Raw genomic sequence first — 13,324 nt, 5'->3', positions numbered from 1 at the left:
TGTGACAATATTGGTGCAATTGCCTTGGCAAAGGAATCCAGATTTCAAAAGAGGACCAAGCACATCAAGAGACGCTTCAATTCCATCGGGGACCAAGTCCAGGTGGGAGACATAGAGATTTGCAAGATACATACGGATCTAAATGTTGCAGACCCGTTGATTAAGCCTCTTCCACGAGAAAAACAAGATCAGCACCAAGACTCTATGGGTGTTAGAATCATTACTGTGTAATCTAGATTATTCACTCTAGTGCAAGTGGGAGACTGAAGGAAATATGCCCTAGAGGCAATAATAAGGTTATTATTTATTTCCTCATATCATGATAAATGTTTATTATTCATGCTAGAATTGTATTACTCGGGAACATGATACATATGTGAATACATAGACAAACATAACGTCACTAGTGTGCCACTACTTGACTAGCTCATTAATCAAAGATGGTTATGTTTCCTAACCATAGACATGTGTTGTCATTTGATTAACGGGGTCATATCATTAGGAGAATGATGTGATTGACTTGACCCATTCTGTTAGCCTAGCACTTGATCGTTTAGTATGTTGCTATTGCTTTCTTCATGACTTATACAAAGTTCCTACAACTATGAGATTATGCAACTCCCGTTTACCGGAGGAATACTTTGTGTGCTACCAAACGTCACAACGTAACTGGGTGATTATAAAGGAGTTCTACATGTGTCTCCGAAGGTACATGTTGAGTTGGCGTATTTTGAGATTAGGATTTGTCACTCCGATTGACGGAGAGGTATCTCTGGGCCCTCTCGGTAATGCACATCACTATAAGCCTTGCAAGCAATGTGGCCAATGAGTTGGTTATGGAATGATGCATTACGTAACGAGTAAAGAGACTTGCCGGTAACGAGATTGAACTAGGTATTGGATACCGACGATCGAATCTTGGGCAAGTAACATACCGATGACAAACGGAACAACGTATGTTGTTATGCGGTTTGACCGATAAAGATCTTCATAGAATATGTAGGAGCCAATATGAGCATCCAGGTTCCGCTATTGGTTATTGATGGGAAACAGTTCTACGTCATGTCTACATAGTTCTCGAACCCGTAGGGTCCGCACGCTTAACGTTATGATCACAGTTTTATTATGAGTTTATAAGTTTTGATGTACTGTAGGTTGTTCGGAGTCCCGGATGTGATCACGGACATGACGAGGAGTCTCGAAATGGTCGAGACAAAAATATTGATATATTGGACAACTATATTCGGACACCGGAAGTGTTCCGGGTGATTTCAGAGAAAACCGGAGTGCCGGAGGGGTTACTGGAACCCCCCGGGGAAGTATTGGGCCTTAGTGGGCATGAGGGGAGAGAGAGGGCAGCAGCCCAGGAGGTGGCGCGCCCCCTCCCATGGGGAGTCCGAATTGGACTAGGGGAGGGGGCGCGGCCCCTCTTTCCCTCTCCCTCTCCCTCTCTTTCCTTCCCCCTTCCTCCTTCCTAGTTGGACTAGGAAAGGGGAGTCCTACTCCCACTAGGAGGAGGACTCCCCCCTCCTTGGCGCGCCCCCTAGGGCCGGCCGGCCTCCCCCCTTGCTCCTTTATATACGGGGGCAGGGGGCACCTCTAGACACACAAGTTGATCTTTGTGATCGTTCCTTAGCCGTGTGCAGTGCCCCCCTCCACCATATTCCACCTCGGTCATATCGTTGCGGTGCTTAGGCGAAGCCCTGCGTCGGTAGAACATCATCATCGTCACCACGCCGTCATGCTGACGGAACTCATGCCCGACACCCTGCTGGATCGGAGTCCGGGGATCGTCATCGAGCTGAACGTGTGCTGAACTCGGAGGTGCCGTACGTTTGGTACTCGGATCGGTCGGATCGTGAAGACGTACGACTACATCAACCGCGTTGTCATAACGCTTCCGCTTACGGTCTACGAGGGTACGTGGACAACACTCTCCCCTCTCGTTGCTATGCATCACCATGATCTTGCGTGTGCGTAGGATTTTTTTTTGAAATTACTACGTTCCCTAACACCAGGCCCTTCCTAGCAAGCCTTCCCCTTCTCCACGACCGAGAAACTCTTCACGGGCGCCATGGGAAACTCCAAGCAACCGAAGCAAGGAAGGAGAAGAAGCAGGCGGAGCAAGAAGAGATGTGCAACGGGGACTTTTGCCTCTCCCCATTTATAGCCCAAGGGAGGCCAACCGTCGGCCTCCACGACCACAGATAATGATGACTCTTTTTGCATGCAGCAGGGACTCGTCAAATAAGGCAGTTGCCGAGGCAACATGGGGAAGCGGAGACGCCCATGTCCAATCAATCGCCATGCAGCGTCCAAGGCCGCAGGTTGTTGGGGCCCGCGGCGCTCCGCACTTGCCCTTTGGCTTCGTTGTTAAGCCAAGTCCGAGCGAGCCTTGGGCCCGGGGGCTACTGTCTGTATTCTGGGAACGGGGGTCCCCAGACTTGCCTGCCTGTGGCCTACAGCGTGGCTCAGCAGTGGCCCAGTATGGCCCGTCTTCATCAACCCAAGCTCAAGATCCTCGCGAGGGGCTAAGCCTCGCGGGGCGAACGACACAAGGCCTCCTTAGGGGCGGTCTTATCAGGCAGGCTCGCGAGGAGGCGGAGAGATCAAGGCGAGGGGTACCTCGCGAGGAGCTCATGACGCAAGCCATGACGATCAAGACCAGGCAGGCGCCAGGCGGGCGCCAGCCCGCGCAGTGTCCTCGTTTCCTCTTTGGTGCAAAGGGGGCAAGCGCAGGCGCGGAGTACCGAGGCATCAGGCAAAGGTTTCCATATCGGTGCAACGAGACCAAGACCAGCAGAGTGGCAGGACGGAGGTCACCGTGGAGCCCAAGACGGCGTCATCGCCAGTGCCTTTGGCAGTCGAAGACCACCTTTAGTTAGGATAGCTTGTACTAGCTGTCCCCTTATGAAATGACTGTTGTTGGCTCCCTTCCCGCTCAATATTTGGAAAGAGGACCAGGGCCTCTATAAATAGAGATAGCCACCACAGTAGGAGGGGATCGAATCCTTCCGAAGCAGAACACCCACCACCACAAGAACACCTCTCCTCGCGAGGCTGTTCTCCCCTTGTACTGTTCATCATCAGCCCAAGAGGCAATCCACCACACCGCACACAGGAGTAGGGTATTACACCACAACGGTGGCCCGAACCTGTATAAACCTCGTGTCTCTTGTGTTGTTCATCGTGCTAGCTCAAAATCGCGATGAGGTTGTGGCCGTGTTTCGGTAGGGAGAAGATCTTTGCGCGCACCCCAGAGTTCGAACCTTAAGGGTTTTGCCGAAACCCGATATCCGACAGCCCCAGTCTTCACGGTGGCCATCCCGGGAGCCATGGCGGCCCACGTCCCCGTGGTGCTCCGGAGTGCATGAGCGGCTGCGGAAGAAGCGATCTCGCCGGGAGGAGGAGCGGTCCTCGCGGCCCCGACGTCCACGGTCATCGTCGTCATCACGGCGGTCGCGGTTTTGGTCATCTTCCCTTCTTCGCCCAGCAACCTCCAGGCGGTCGCGCATTCTTGATTCGCCGTCGATCACACCATGGCGCCGGGATAACGGGTGTGAGGAGCGGGGGCGACGTAGGATGACGCCGCTAGCATCGGGGGTGAAGTCTTCCACCGTTTCAAGGTGCACCAAGACGCGCCTCTTGAGGCCCCGTCGGCCAATCTCAGCGCTCGGGCCTCTGCTATAGCCCGCAACTTGTTTGTCAGTGATTATGAGCCGAAGAACCTTGGGGATGGCCGAGGGATTTGCAAACCACACCCACAAATTGAATGAGGATGAATCTTCTCTCTTCACGGTGGCCCCATCGAAGTAGTCCAGGAAAGTATTAGGTCCAAGCACCTGCTCTGCGACCTAATCGCACCAGGCGTTGAGAGGCAAGTTCTCAATGCAGAGATGCACGTGGTAGGACACCTCCACCGAGTCAGCATTTGCTTCTGGCCTCGAGTTGGCGGCATGGATGTCGAGTCCGTTGCGGATGAAGCAGCCTGGAGACGCAGTGACTTGGTCGCGGTGGTGCGGGTGCGTGAAGAGCATGAAGAAATCTTCCGGGAAGTGCGGGACCACCTTGATGTAGTTGCGGTCGATGAAGAACTCAGTGGCGATGGCGTCCCTGATCTCCGCGGCACTGACGCGCGGACGGCTGCCTCCAAACCACACAAAGGCGCCCAGGGAGGCAAGGGAAGCAGCAACATCCTCCATGGCCTACGTGGAGGTGATGACGACATGCCCCTCCTCCGGGCGCAGGCTCGGGTCTCCGACGCGTGGTGGCATAGCTGAAGCACCAGCCAGACGCGGTGACTTAGTTGTAGCTGAAACTGACCGTGGCGATGCCGCGACGGCTGTAGATGGCAAGGGACCGCTTGGTGGGGATGGCATAAGGGTGGCGAGGCAGAGCAGTCACGGGGGCGGTGTCTGCAGCGTCGACAAGCCTGACATCTGAGAGGGTTCCGGCAGGCAACTTTGCAGTGGCCTTTGTCCAGGCAGCGATGACAGATGCGGTGGCGATGTTTGACGAAATCTTTGCGCTTCGGAGGGGAATAAGAGGACGCTACCCTCCTCTGTCTTGAATGTTGGTAGCTGGGGAGCGCCCTCCACCAGTACGCCTTTACTATATGCCATCCATCTTCGGAGCTCGCTCCGGGGGAAGCAGAAGGCTCGGGGCTCGAGCGACGGGACGTCCGCGCCGCACGCCGGCAGGTCTTGAAGGCGCCTGCAGAAGCCGTCTTAAGACAGGGCCGGCGCGCGCCATGAATGCAGGGTGGTGGAGGTGAATCCAGCACTTCCACATTAATGGCAAAGCTGACCGAGCGAGGTAGCCCCGCACAGGCACCTGCCACGGGGGCTTCGAGCTGGGAGTCGACGACGAACGAAGAGCCCGAGCCGGCCGTCACCCTGGCCGGCAATTCCAGATCTGACGAGTCAGCCACCGGTCACGGCGATGTGGGGGTTGCTGAGACACCTAGGTGCTTATGCGGGTAGGGGAAACCAGGGGGACGAGTGGTGATGGCGGGGAGCTCGCCTGTGCTTGGATCTGAACGGAGGCTGCGGCGGCGGGGGTGGCTGAGGGCGCCGGAGCGACGCGTCGCAAGAGCGTGGGCGTGGTGCGCATGTTGACTAGGGGGTTACCAGTGTAATGGTGTTATATTTGACAACAAGGTTACTGATCCTTGTGCTCTTGTCAACCTAATGTTAAGTTGCTTCATTTTTTTATATATTTTTTGCGAGAAAAACTTTTGATCTATTCATCGTCTGTAAGGCAGTACAAAGAACACTAGTGGAAGTGAAAAATTACACCAAGTCTGTAATCACCTAGCTACGACTACAAGCACTGGAGTGAGCCGAAGGCGCGCCGCCGATATCAAGTTGCTTCATGATTGGCTTATTTTGCTGACAGATCTAGGAAAACAAGAGTTCATAAGGTGGATTGTAAAAAAAAAAATGAGGCAATCGCTGGTGAAAAGTCTTCAGGGCTACCCTTGGATGGAGGTCTTGGCTTAGGATCACTGTTGGACGACAGTGTCCCTCCTTCCTTAGGCGGAGCTCCCAGTTTGACTAAACCAAGCTGTTGTTGTGTGGATCATTCATACCCTTCTACGGTCGTCGTGCTAGTGCGTGACTTTTGCAAGAATTACCGGTAGCCGGTTAAAAACATAGTATTAGTAAATTGTGTCTTGATGTTCATAAATATCGACCTGGAGATCCGGCTTGTGGCTTCCCAGGATGATGATTCTCTGACAACTTCTTAAGTTTATTTTTTTGCAAAACCTTAAGTTTATCTAGGTTATCGGTGTTATATGCTGATATATCCTTCCTGTGGTTGGGATGGCCCGTTGGGGATAGCCTGACTGCGTTCATTCTGATCATGCATCGCCGGTTTATGTTTTTCGCAGTAGCTGGTAGCCTGTTAGGAAGACATTATGGTTTCGTTTAATGGAAATCAGAGAGGGAGCTCTCTTTATCCCAAAAGGAATCTCTAAAAAAGAAATCTCCAAGGGAAGATGGCAAGCATGCGCGACATAAAAAAAACAATTATATACCGTAAAAGAGAAAACAGTTGCCGGTCATCAGCAGTCACCAACTGATAGTCCATATATTGGTACCATAAAAACATATGATTACATTTCACCCAATAGTGCCAAATGCCTTCTCTGCTGATGAGGACCAACACAACAACAAACAGAAACGATTTTCCCTCACCACAAATACCTCTATGACCACTTGTTGGAGATTATGAAACAAAAAAGGAGCTATACCCAAACCAAACCAACCATGATGTCAACCTGTCAGTCGTCAAGCTGAAAAAACAACTGCAGTAGCCATAAGCAAAAGCAGCTAAACCCGACCAACACAAACAGAGATGTTAAACTAACATGTCACAACACCCAGAAAATAAAAAGAAATTAGTTGCCTCTTAACTCAGTTTTGTTGGGATGCCCTGCTCAGTATGCTCTGCTCCCTTCAGCTCAAGGGAACCATCACCTATAATCTCAGACGACGAGCCCCCCGCCACATTTAGTTTGATGCGCACCGAGCCAACCTTAACAACACCAGTTGGAGACTCATTAACAATGCCTTTTGCTTGCCCATCCATGTGGCTAGTTGATAAGCCTTCTGGTTTCTTGAGCAATGTAGCCTTCATATCCTTTGTAATCCCAGATGCACCGCCTTTCGTACGATCTGATGGGCCGTGACCACCAAACTCCTGAGAAAGACCTTTTCGTCCAGAACTATCGGGTTCAGTTGAGCTTATAACAGGTTGTGATTCACGGTCACTATAAACTTTTCCATTAGATTTTACCAGTTCGCTCAAGCCAGCATGTTCCCTTCCAGCATTTTCTGGTGACACAGAAACGGAACAGCCCTCATTCTGTTGATGAATACCATCTAAGCTATGCCGTTCTGTTTTTACATGCTCAGGTTGTTCAACAGGTGATACTGCATCCTTTTTCAGTACTTGTGTAACCACTCCATCTTTCGTTTGGCTTGTCTTGTCAGGTTGCTCACAAGCACCACTATCCTGTCCAGTTTTCCCTGGATGTGGATCTTTGCTGCTAATGCCTTCACCTACTTCAGAAGGTTCACCCTCCACGACAACACTCCTTTTAGCAACAAGTGCTGGAACATAAGTAAGTCTACCGAAACTTCTGCCCAAACTTCTGCGCTTCTGTTCTAGCATTGCTTTCTGCCTCCCTTCATAGAAAGGGAAGTCATCAAGAATCGATGTCGTCATTGGACTACTCTTAAATAGCTTTAGCATGTTTATTCCCGACTTATAAGGTATCTAAGGAGAAGAAATGAACGTCATCAGTATACAGTATATAATCTCTTGTGATCAATCCTGGCACTTTAACAAAAATTACCTCTTGTGTATCTCGGCTGTTGGTAACAGGCTTGTTCTCGTTGTTCTCTAATATGATGTGTCGAAAGGTGGAATTCGGCACATCCTTTACTAGATGCCACTTCAGTGGGAAGCTCCCAGACCACTTATCTTGCTGCCAGAAATCCATGTCTTTGTGAAAATCCACAGGGCCAACCATTTCAGCAACACCACAAAACTGCCCACTTGTATTAACCTACAGAAAGTGTTGGTATGTCAAACCCATACATAAAGAAAAAAAGGAAAATAAAACAATAACACATCAAAACTCACCGAAAAGAACAGAAATATTGGACACTTCCGTTGACTCCCTTTTGCTTCTGAGTAGGCAGCATCCAGCCTTCTGTTGCCATTGGGTGTGCTGGACCACACATTATATTTGATACTCTTATGCACGTCATCCTCACTGTAAGATTTAATGACAAAAAACTTGGCATCTGGATGATCACAAGGGAAGTCGGCCTTATTATATTGGTCAGGATGTATCACAATGTTTTTCACTGCACTGCTTGACACTGCTTTGGATTGGGCGCCTTCACCCACCATGGCAGCCACTGGCGCAACTTCTGCCCTGTCTGTAATTTGTCCATTGTCCCCAGAGCTCCCCATACCTGAAGCAGTCTGAAAATTCTGGATAAAAAAACAGTCTTCATCAGATTTTCATCCTTGGCGACAGTTTTGGACACATAATACTTTGTTTTAAGAAATATTTGGGCACATGATACTTTGATCAGTTAGCAATGGTTGATGATTGAAGCGAAATACACAGCATTTAACAGCAAGGAAACAGCGCAGCGAACTCTATGTAAGAATAGTATCATAAGACAGCAAATAATTTTCATATAAAAGGTAAATTTCTGAAAAGTGCAATAACTCTTATTACTAAACTACACAAAATCATATTTGAAGAAACAATTTCAAAGAACCACGCTTACTCCTGCAAACTGTTTAAGGAAACCACACTTCCATCAGTTTCCAGTAGACCTCACAAGTCACTACGCCGAGATACAACCCTTGCTAGCCTCATTTTGCTGGCATGGAGGCAGATGCCAGAGGCAAGAACTAGTGCCTGGCCTCGCGAATACGCGACCAAGTGGCGGATCTTATATCATGTTACCAGCCAGCACTGCTTTGGTCTGCACTCTGCTGGCTACGTGGCATATAAGTCCACCCAGAAAAACAGGGACTGCAATGGTTCTGTCTGTATAGTGGGCCCAACATGACAGGCCTATGGGAATAGACATAAAAATGGTTTTGGCTCCGTGGTATGTTTATTGCACCATTTTGAAAAGTAAGACTGGTCCTTCGAAAATGTTTCTTTTAATGTGGTTCTTTTGTAGTCTAGCAAGGGTTCATGCAGTTCTCAGAAATGCACTCTATTCACAAAGTAACTAAACGCAATAAAATATGATAGGGAATAAAAAAGTTTCCTTTCAGTAGTCAGTGCTGCAGTACTTAAAATTACATCCCAAGAGAATGGATTCCCATAAACTGTGCAATATGAACATTAACATACAGGAATACAATTATTCTCAGCACCAACGTGCTCAAAGAAGCACATATAAACTGTAGAAGACGAAAGACAAAAGTATGCAGAATTAAAAAATAATATGAATATTTTCCTTTTGGGGGCATAAGGTGCAACTCTTCAACTGTGTAAATATTCAAGTTTGGTCACAATACCTTGTCAGTATCAACCAGAACTGTCAAATGTGAGGTTGAAGGCTTGTCATGCCTGGCCACATTAGCACCTGGCAGATCAGAAGGTTTATTCGTGCTTTGATTCTGGTAAGCACGATGGGAGGAACCAATAGCTGGACTTGCAGAAGGGACAGTCCGAGAAGCCATTGTATTTCCAGACATTTGATGTGTATCTTTTATGCTAGTATTAGCAGGCCTACTAGCAACAGATGTGCCAGTACTGAATACAGGAGGCTCCAAAGAAACGGCTGAGCTCAAATCTGTGGTGGGCTGGAGATATACTGGGAAGTAACCAGATGGCGAGCCAGGAGGCTGATATGGATTAGTGAAATACTGTTGACTTCCTACAACTGAGCCATCAACTCCCATGAACATGCCAGGCATATAGGAAGTGTACTGATCTTGTGAAGAATAAGAAAATTCATAGCCAGGTGTGCAATACACATAAGGAAGATTGTCATTCTACATAAACAGAAATAAATAGTCGTCAAGAAATATATACAATAATACTGTAGTATACAGTATTAATTACAATAACAACCAAAGTGTTACATATGCACTTACCGTCAGTTGGAGATATTGACCATCTACCCCCCAATAATTAGTGTTTTCACTCCATCCAACAGGTGGCTCAAATCCTATCCAAAGTAGAAAACAGAAAAGTTATGCATGATGACCACCAAACTAAATAAACATAAAAGGAGTTTAACAGGAACTAGAGGAACACATACCTCCATAGTAAGCATATCCGTTTGTAGCTGGATAAGAAAGACCCTGGTCATATATGTATTCCACCGGCAAATCGTTACCTGTGTTATACACAACTCTAGAAGGGAGAGACGAAGAACCAATGGCTGAATTTGTACCAAAGCCAGACATCTGAAACCACAGAAACACTGCCACTAAATGGGGGCTACCAATATTTCCAAATACTCGTAAGGCACGGGAATTTCAGCGAAAAGATAGTTCTGCCATGCAAACAACTTATAGATGATGCCTTCTTTATTGATAGAAAACACAAATATATTGTAAATGTATCTAAATTAAACTGGATGAAACACATCATTTGCAATCTTACTGCAGTTGGAAACAGCCCATACTCTAAAATCATTTCTGTGCTCCAAAACGCATACTCAAAATTAATACAGTTAGTTGTTTTAAATTGTCAAAGACAACAAGACAGCTACACATGGCCATGACTGGTTAGTAAAGAGGTAGCACCTTCCCCTCGCACCTAGATCCAAATCCTAGCATTCACCCAGGTGCTACCTGCTCCTAAAGTAAATATATGACTCATGGCCAAAACAATCAAGTGCAACATCGCACATCAATTTGCTGGAAAATTTATGCCAAGGGATATGATTACCATGTATGTCTGTAATTCACACGTTCACCCTTTCCGGATCAGAATCACCAAAGTTTAATTTCACAATATGATAAATGCCTCTGGCAACTCTGAAAAAAGGTAAATAAGGGATGCAGTCTCAGTATTAACTAGAAGAAAAACAAACTGAAAGTAAAGCCACAGGAAAGAAAAGTTTCGTGGTAAGAGAGGACAGAGGTGCTTTATGCCAGTTCGACAGGTTAGCCAACTGATCTGAGGTAAAAATCAAGAACAATAAGGCTAATTAGCAAAATAAATCCTACAGAATACCACCCATGTCCCAAACACATGTAACATGGCAAATACTCCACGTTCTTGAATTGTGAGGTAGAGACATAAAGCAATCAAAACCAACAAGCAGTATCGATTCTTGCACAAGGCACTCTTTTAGCATCAAAGCACCAATAAAGACCTAACCAACAATATAGTTCAAGCATAAATTCCACACGGAGCCAACCACACAACTCCACGACTTGCAAGCTAATCTTAAGAAACAATAGCAAAGAATTGGAGACAGATATTCCTAGAAAAGCAGCAACTTTCAGCATAACAGCTTCACAGCGCTTACAGCCCGCATGACAATTTAAGCATAGGTTCTCAGTGGAACAAATTTGATACAATCAGGGCCAGTATACTAACCATAGACCATTTTTTTCAGAAACAAAAAAGAGTGGTTCTAGCATCCATGTCAAAACGTCCATCCTCAAAGAAGCACCGAATATTGATCAACCATTTAATCACCACTTATATTTCCCTAAGTTAACAGCAAGCATGGGTTATCTTGCTTCAAGCGGCAGATTGCTTTTCGTGCAAATGACTGCAGAGCAAATCAGAAAACTTTAGCAAATATTGCAGCCAAGGGTGCAGAGTGAAAACAGGTGACTTTAGTTGCAACACGTCAATGCAACACACACTTAGTATTACTCATGTAATCCAGCCAGTTGAGAAACCAAATACAAAACATGCACTTTTTACAAGAATTATGTGCAAACCTTCAAGTTTGAGTACGTTGACATAACACAATTTGGTTTGAAGTTCAAAGCTCAAAGGGTGGTGTGATATACCACAGACTCCATCATTAGAGGAATGGGAAAATAATATAATGTGCTGGGCTTGGTATGTTTTCAATATTAATTGTTGTTTAATCACATCCTTTTATTGCCAAAATCAAGGAAAAAAATCAGCAATCAGCATTCACAGCCAAGTAGGCAATTCTAATATAAATGGTTTCGGCAACTTGGCACTATTTAGCACACCATATCCACCCAAAATGCAAGAAGATTCCACGTCTCTTCTATAGCATACAAAGCAGCAAGCAAATCGATAGTCAACCTGGGAATTCGATCAAGAATGTTTCTGGTGACAAGTTTTATGCATCTAAGAGGCACTTGCTGGTACCTAAGAGGCAGCTCACAACGAGAAACACCAATTCTGTATCAATTACGAATTCGTTCGCAAAAACAAAACAAAAATTACGAATTCCAGTGACATAACACCTAATTCAGGTTGGACGCACCAAAATTGGGAGATGCGAACCGACAACCGCCATATCCACGCATATATACCAACCAAAAAACCCAGTACTCCACCGTATCCATACATGCAGTGCATTCGGATAATCCCCGAAGCGGGACGGTCTTCGCATAGCACTACGGCAACATACTGACAGGGAAGAAAGGAATACCTAGAAAACCCAGAGGAAAAATGGCGGAGCCAATCAATCAAGCCGCGGCGAGCAGGCTCCAGGCGGCGACGGCCGAGACTCCAAACATGGCGGGGCGGGGAGAGGCGAGGGACCCAGGCTCCCGCGCAGCGAACCTAGTAGACGGCTGGAGCAAGCATGCTGGCGCAGAGGTTGGGTAGGCGTGGGGAGGGGAGGAGAGGAGAGGCGAGGTCCGCGAGGAAGAGGAAAAAGGTGAAGGGGGGAAAGAAAGGAGAGCAAAATGTATTTTTCTGAGATGGTAACGAGATGAGGTGGCCGGCTTATGTTGTGACATGGCCAGATGGGTCCGCGTCGCGGTGCACGGGGATGCCGCGCTTTTTCTTCTCTATCTAGTTTGTGCGCTTCCTTTCTTGGTGGGAAAGAAAGAAGCAAAGGCCACTTTCAGTTCACAGGGCAGTTGTGATGTTTTACCAAGTCTATGCTTCTAAGAAAATCAAATCATTAACCCTAAAAAAATGAAATCCTCACTAGATTTAAATTTTTTGGTTGATGATAAGGGCTTGTGTGAAGTGGTGCATTAGTTTGTGTGGACTTCACAGGAATCTCGTGTTAAAACATTTGTATACAAAATTTGTGTATTCATTGCAAGTAGAGTACTCCCTCTTTGATTGGACGGACGCGAAGCGTGTCCTCCCATTTTCCCTTGCGAAGCGTCTACTCCCCCTCGACGGTGATCACTCCGATCGCCGACGCCCACGCGCTCGCCGCAGCTGACCTCTCAGGTCCCTGCGGTCATAGCGTCTAGCTCTACTAGCCCGGCGTCGGTGTCCTCGAGGCCGCAGCCAGTGGTTTCGGGGCTGGGGCTCTTGGAGTCGCCTGGATCCGCTAGCTCCTCCGAGGGTCGGCGCGAGGCGCCCCCTGGTCTGGCCGCTGGCCCAACAGCACCATGGAGGAAGTCGGGTCCCTCGCGCTAGGTGCTATATCGCAAGAGGAAGGCACTTTAGAAACAGGCGAAAGCGGGCAGATCGCGGGCGTGCTCGCCGTCGTCTTAGGAAAGGAGAGAGATTTCGTTGGACCTGTTCGGCCTCTGCTTCAAGTGCTTCTGGGAAGGGCATCACAAGGACGACTACACGTTCAAGTCGATGTTCATCCGCTGTGGTCTTGAGGGTCATATCTCCTCGGATTGCAAGCGGCCA

General features: G+C 47.7%; 1 protein-coding gene across 3 annotated transcripts; it reads right to left on the bottom strand.

Moving 5' to 3' along the window:
• Nucleotides 1-6,067: 6,067 nt before the first annotated feature.
• On the bottom strand, nt 6,068-12,413 carry LOC119290653 (YTH domain-containing protein ECT4-like). Of its 3 annotated transcripts, XM_037569280.1 has the most exons (9): nt 12,150-12,413; nt 11,105-11,282; nt 10,448-10,536; nt 9,813-9,960; nt 9,646-9,719; nt 9,064-9,543; nt 7,654-8,010; nt 7,364-7,576; nt 6,068-7,284 (listed from the first exon to the last, which is right to left on the bottom strand). In XM_037569280.1, exons 3-9 carry the CDS (start codon nt 10,448-10,450, stop codon nt 6,415-6,417), a joined length of 2,145 nt encoding a protein of 714 aa, XP_037425177.1. In that variant the 5' UTR covers nt 10,451-10,536; nt 11,105-11,282; nt 12,150-12,413; the 3' UTR covers nt 6,068-6,414. The 3 variants fall into 3 exon arrangements, with proteins under 3 accessions (XP_037425177.1, XP_037425176.1, XP_037425175.1); XM_037569279.1 differs by lacking the exon at nt 11,105-11,282; XM_037569278.1 differs by lacking the exons at nt 10,448-10,536; nt 11,105-11,282; nt 12,150-12,413 and adding an exon at nt 10,303-10,356.
• Nucleotides 12,414-13,324: the final 911 nt, after the last annotated feature.

This window comes from Triticum dicoccoides, chromosome 4B (genome assembly GCF_002162155.2).
Source record: "Triticum dicoccoides isolate Atlit2015 ecotype Zavitan chromosome 4B, WEW_v2.0, whole genome shotgun sequence".
Taxonomy (NCBI): Eukaryota; Viridiplantae; Streptophyta; class Magnoliopsida; order Poales; family Poaceae; genus Triticum; species Triticum dicoccoides.
The sequence above is the reverse complement of the archived record's forward strand: the minus strand, read 5'-3'. Positions and strand labels throughout refer to the sequence as shown.

What these genes read in the sequence shown, in the direction of transcription:
- LOC119290653 (XM_037569278.1), bottom strand. Translation starts at nt 10,335, where the DNA reads ATGCTAGGATTTGGATCTAGGTGCGAGGGGAAG. An exon ending in TTCTGGTTGATACTGACAAG is followed by an intron (nt 8,011 to 9,063) that starts GTATTGTGACCA and finishes TTTTTTATCCAG; the next exon opens with AATTTTCAGACTGCTTCAGG. An exon ending in ACAGCCGAGATACACAAGAG is followed by an intron (nt 7,285 to 7,363) that starts GTAATTTTTGTT and finishes TCTTCTCCTTAG; the next exon opens with ATACCTTATAAGTCGGGAAT.